Below are 6,250 nucleotides of genomic sequence, written 5' to 3'. Positions count from 1 at the left end.
CCTCCTGTTTTTCTTTAGTTGCTAACTTTTTTTTGAATTTTTTTTTTTTTTTGCAGTGTTTTTTTTTTTTTTGGGTGTTTTGTTTTTTTTTTTTTTTTTTTTTGTTAATTGCCTTTTTTTTTTTGTTTTTTTTCTTTGCTTTTTTGTCTGCTTTTGTAGTTGTTATTATAATCCTTTTTTTTTGTATTATCACAACCCCCGTCAGGATCCTGACTCATGTTTGAGTGATCTATCGCAGATTGTTCGTGTAATAAGCACTATAAATGACCCGCTCAGAATATATCTGCGACTACCGCTACCTCACCAACAACCCCCTGCTACAGGCCAACTACCTATAATATGCCATCATAACAATTCACGGCCAAAAGCCGTCGCCTATCAGCCGATCTCTATCAGAATCAGTTATCACTCCCCACCACTCCTTGCCCCGTCAGATAGACTCCTGTCTATGAATCAAAGACCCCGATCAATAGACTCCTGAGTCCATCTGAGTCTGGTCTTGATATCTATCTTTATGACTGTCCACACGTGTCAGGTCCCTTATACGAATCCTTACATAGTGAGCCTCAATGTTTGCACTAATCCACATTAGCCATATGACACTTAAACCACGTAATGAGTAGTGGCTCATGCACGCGGTATAGGTATCTTATCCTGTTGATCACTCACTAACCCCTGTAGCTAGGTAGGGTCTACAGCCCCATTATTCATACTCAAAAACTCGCCTTCTAAACAGGTATACACTGAACCATAAGCCTATCTTGCCCCATCGTATGCGGGGACTCCTCCAAGTATTCTCTCCTGTTGTATCACTAGCCCCGTCAGTGACATACGCTCCCGACAAATATCTACATACCTCTTGCTTGTCAGGAACCACATTTAATCCCATTATCCATAAACCCCAACGATCGGCAATCCCGCGATCAACCATCTGCAACTTGTGCCCTGTGCGGCCGTTCCTGACCCAAATAGTACGTTTCATGTAAATCTTTATTTCCATTGGAAACTCAGCGCGTCAAAGGATTACGCATACGAAAGTGATCTGTCACGCATTCTGCACTGTGCTCTCTCAGTACGTGCATCTCTCATACAATGCAACCGACGTCCAATGCAAATTGCTGCTACTATCATCCACTTTAAGCCCACTTTCAGACGATCGCTGAGCCAATGATCTCCCTAAAGTCCGCCGTTTCACGAGCACTCCCCACTAACCCAATGACAGTCCGATATCACAACACGGCAGAAGTATGATAAATACTCTAACAAAAACGCAACTCCTTATAACCCGCTACAGGATACTACTCACCTAAATTTGATCCCTAGCCCGTTCGAGATACCCTTGAAGCGCTCGAACATATATGAACCCTGTATATACAAACAGTTTGATATTGCCACAACATCATATCACTATTAGCTAGCCTATCTACAGTGAGCTTGTGCTGCCTGACCCATATATCCCCTCAAATGTCCCACATGTCTAGTCCATGCCGATAATAATGACCAAAAATCATTGATCCCGTTGCTTAGCCCGATCCAATTGACCATTGAACCTATCCAAGCACTAATATTCCCTGGCTCGTCGTCGCGTACAATCCTAATCCAACATGAGATTCCACCAAGGGAATAAAGACCTCCCGTATGTTTCTAGGTCTCTCCTCCTTCCAGGCTTCTTCTTCTTTGGACTTTATATGGCGGTTGGCAACCAACTTTAAGGTGCACTACCACTACCAACTGGACTGGAGTGTGGACCTCAGCTTCATCTTCAATCACCACGTGGGTTTTTGCTCCTAAAAACCAATGAGGAGATGGGAGAGGCGGGACTTTGCAGCGTGTTCAAGTGTCACAAAGTAGAACAAGTTTCTATTTACTACCTGGCCTACACAGAACGCTCATTGACGTGCCGTGAGCAGTGTGGTTGCAATGAATTGAATAACATGTATGGGGTACATTTTATTTTGCAACGCTTGCACACGCAACACGAGCCACTGTGGTCAACATGTAATCGTGAGGTGCGTTTGTAAAGAAACACGCCATCAAATCACTCTGAGGTCCCGTTCTCTTACTAAACCAATCACAAACTTCAATCTGCCGTGGTTCACAGGCGCGATGTCAGCAAATATTATGATTCCCGGGTGGAAAGATGCCGCTGTACATTGATTGTGATGTTAGAATTGCCAGGTGCATATGCTATCGACTATAAAATGATTTGGAGCACTGTTGAAAAGTTAACGCACTGAATATACACTGAATATATTTATAGGAATGCTCACAGCGAGGAACTTGAGCTGCAAAACTGGATATCTCTAAACGAAACAACTGCAGCAGGCAATCCTCTCTTAAACCAATGACTTCCTCATTCTTAATAGTGGTGTTGACTCGGAAGGCCGCTGACAGGGTGATACAATAAGACAGCCAAAGTGATACATTGCATGTCTTATAAAGAAAGGACAAAGCTTTTTTGATAATGCACTTCAAAAATGAAAATACACAAATACATTTGTGATGAGCTACGACCTGTAAGTTGTAATGGGTACGCTAGCTAGTATTTATCTGGATAATTATTTATAATATAAATACATTTATAAATAAGCACTGATTAATAGAAATAAAAACAGTACTTTTTTCAATGCGTGAAAATAAGAGTTATTAGCATGTGAACAGGGACCAAATGCGTGTCTCATGCCCAATGCATGAGAGTTGGCAGTACTGAATAGTATTTTTTGTTGTTGTCAAAAACTACGCTAGTTTGCAGCGGTGGTTAAGAACATGCCAGCTAATTTACTCATGAAAAATATTCTGCAAAACACAAACAAATTACTAGCTATATACAAAATATTACACTCAACCTTCCACACTCACTTATCTCCTCCTCCAAGTAGCCCTAGAAATCGTGCTGGAAATTGTCATGTTTGTGCAGGATTTTTAAACGATTTTCTGCGAGGACAATTCATTACTCTGTCAGTTCGTATAGGAAAATTCCTGCGAGGCCCCCTGCAAACAATTCCTTCATCAAAGGGTCAAATTCCCTGCCAGGAGGCCATGGTCAATCCATAAGCGCGTGGTCTAGTCCTTCTCTTTCTTGGCACGGCATGTCTGTTTTCAAGAGTAAACCGAAATCCAAACAGAGATGCCAGGATCTATGTTGTCACATTATCAAAACAGCAACTGGATGCTCCAGTATTATTTTACAGCGAGAACGAATACGTCGGAATTAAGGTATTAAAGTAGTTTTAGGGCCAGGGGACAGACAACAAATGAGTCATGGGTCTGACTAGCGCTACGTTACATTACATTTAAGTCATTTAGGCAGACGCTCTTATCCAGAAGCGACTTACAAATGGCTGCATTCACCTTATGACATCCAGTGGAACAGCCACGTTACAATAGTGCATCTTAAATCTTTTAACGGGGGGGGGGGGGGGAGTGAGAAGGATTAACTTATCCTATCCTAGGTATTCCTTAAAGAGTGGGTTCAGGTGTTCCGGAAGGTTCGTTGATTGACTCCGCTGTGGGGGGAGGGGGGGGGTTGATCCGAGGGCTTTCCATTTGTCAATCCCTGCTGTAGACATTTTCTCAGCAAAAAAGCAAAAAATCCTTATTCCTTATTAACCCATATGACAAATTAAGACTTGGAAGAAGGGCACATTTTTACTTGATATTTGTTTTAGTTGTTATGATGAGAGGATTGGAAAGTGTCCCCATCTTTGGGTGTTACAACATGACTCATGCGTTGGCCCTTCATTACAGTAGGAGGGAGAACCATTTGTGACTTTTGGGAGATGAATATAAAATGGAGGAATGTGATAAAGGAGTGGGGGAACGGAGGGCTTGTTAGTCAGGGTATTTACTCCCTACTGGCTGAGGTGTGTGTGTGTGTGTGTGTGTGTGTGTGTGTGTGTGTGTGTGCTCCTGTATTGCTCATCCAGTGGCGTTATCAGCATGTTCGTTAAGACACGATTACAGGAATTGTTACGGCAGCTAATCAGGCTGAGACGTGGGAGGCCCTTATCTCTGCCGTGTGTGTGTGTGTGTGTGTAAGCTTGTCTGCCTGTGGCAATCACGCTTCTCCGAGTCCCACTATGCCTCCGTTCGTTTGATGAAAAAAGCCTCTGCATGTGACCTGCAGATAACCATCCAGATAATAGCATTTTTTATTGACTAATTTCAGACAATCTGATGTGTTCTCTGGGGCAGTAACTCCTGTGATTTGTCTTAAATCAGTCGTCAGACTGTTAGAATGGACATTATGTTCCCAGTAATAGTTTGTAGGAATATGAGCTGAAATTATTGGTCTAGATGATGATGATGATCAAACCTGTCCAAGTGGAGAGAATGACAACCAGACGGATGATGTCTAATCTCAGCTCAATTCAACCTGAATCGGCTCTCCTTGTTCCTACAGTTTTAATACGTCCTCAATCGGCTCTCCTTGTTCCTACAGTTTTAATACGTCCTCAATCGGCTCTCCTTGTTCCTACAGTTTTAATACGTCCTCAATCCGGCCTCCTGTTCCTACAGTTTTTAATACGTCCTCAATCGGCTCTCCTTGTTCCTACAGTTTTAATACGTCCTCAATCGGCTCTCCTTGTTCCTACAGTTTTAATACGTCCTCAATCGGCTCTCCTCGTTCCTACAGTTTTTAATACGTCCTCAATCGGCTCTCCTTGTTCCTACAGTTTTTAATACGTCCTCAATCGGCTCTCCTCGTTCCTACAGTTTTAATACGTCCTGAATCGGCTCTCCTTGTTCCTACAGTTTTAATACGTCCTCAATCGGCTCTAATCGTTCCTACAGTTTTAATACGTCCTCAATCGGCTCTAATCGTTCCTACAGTTTTAATACGTCCTCAATCGGCTCTCCTCGTTCCTACAGTTTTAATACGTCCTCAATCGGCTCTAATCGTTTCTACAGTTTTAATACGTCCACAATCGGCTCTCCTCGTTCCTACAGTTTTTTTAATACGTCCACAATCGGCTCTCCTTGTTTCAACGGGGAAGAAGTTATTCATAGAAGATTTAACTTTTGTTGTGCCATTTTTATGACGTGATTTATTATTGTCTCACATTTTCCTGCCAATGACTTGGAGTGGGGTTGTCCGGGTGGCTGTCCGGGTGGTTTTGCTCTCCTTGCCCCTAATATAATCACAGATCATGTTAAGAGATTAAGATTCCTTTATTACATTTACATTTACATTTAAGTCATTTAGCAGACGCTCTTATCCAGAGCGACTTACAAATTGGAAAGTTCATACATATTCATCCTGGTCCCCCCGTGGGGAATGAACCCACAACCCTGGCGTTGCAAGCMCCATGCTCTACCAACTGAGCCACACGGGACCGTGTGGCTCAGTTGTCCAATTTGGCTTTATTGTCCAATTTGTACACACGGTCAAACAGTCGGGTTCCGTTTTATTCCAACCCCCTCCGAAAGATGCATACGTGTTGGAGCAGGGGAAGGGGGGGGGGCTATATTACCCATACCCTCGATCTGACCCTATCAGACATAGAAATCTCCTTCTAGTTCTTTGGAATCAGCAGCCTGTTGCTGACAGCTAACTTCTCCGTCTCCTTTCCTGTTTTTATAGGTACTCGGAACGCAGTAACACCAAGTGTGTTGGTATCACCATCGAGACGCGTCCTGACTACTGTCTGAAGAGACACCTCAGCGACATGCTGGGGTACGGCTGTACCCGGCTGGAGATAGGGGTTCAGAGCGTCTACGAGGACGTAGCACGGGACACCAACAGGTCAGAGGTCATTAGTGTGTGAGATAAAGGGTTCATAGAGTCTACGAGGACTTTTAGTTTGAGACACAAACAGGGCAGAGGGCAGAGGTCAGGAGGGATTTTGAATTGAGCCGTCATAGCGACTGCTAGTGATATGTCACTTATCTTAGTCATATGTCGGTATTCTTATTCATGGCCGCTAGTCATATGTCACTAATCTAAGGGGCAGAAACCCAAGGGTCATAGATACTAATCATATGTCACTGGTGTTAGGCATGACTCGCATGTCACCAGTGTTGGGCATGACTATCATGTCCCTAGTGTTGGGCATGACTATCATGTCCCTAGTGTTGGGCATGACTATCATGTCCCTAGTGTTGGGCATGACTCGCATGTCCCTAGTGTTGGGCGTGACTATCATGTCCCTAGTGTTGGGCGTGACTCATGTCCCTAGTGTTGGGCGTGACTCGCATGGTCCCCAGTGTCGGGCGTGACTCGCATGGTCCCCAGTGTCGGGCGTGACTC

At 43.7% G+C, this 6,250-nt stretch overlaps 1 protein-coding gene across 3 annotated transcripts in view; it reads left to right on the top strand.

Moving 5' to 3' along the window:
* Positions 1–6,250, top strand: part of elp3 (elongator acetyltransferase complex subunit 3) — a 35,822-nt gene that overhangs the window by 8,622 nt on the left and 20,950 nt on the right. For all 3 annotated transcript variants that reach the window (XM_070446463.1, XM_070446461.1, XM_070446462.1), the window contains exon 9: positions 5,585–5,746. In XM_070446463.1, the coding sequence (XP_070302564.1) occupies positions 5,585–5,746 (162 nt within the window). The remainder of the gene's footprint in view (positions 1–5,584; positions 5,747–6,250) is intronic.

Source organism: Salvelinus sp. IW2-2015, linkage group LG14 (genome assembly GCF_002910315.2).
Source record: "Salvelinus sp. IW2-2015 linkage group LG14, ASM291031v2, whole genome shotgun sequence".
Taxonomy (NCBI): Eukaryota; Metazoa; Chordata; class Actinopteri; order Salmoniformes; family Salmonidae; genus Salvelinus; species Salvelinus sp. IW2-2015.
This window is presented reverse-complemented; position numbering and strand designations above follow the sequence as displayed.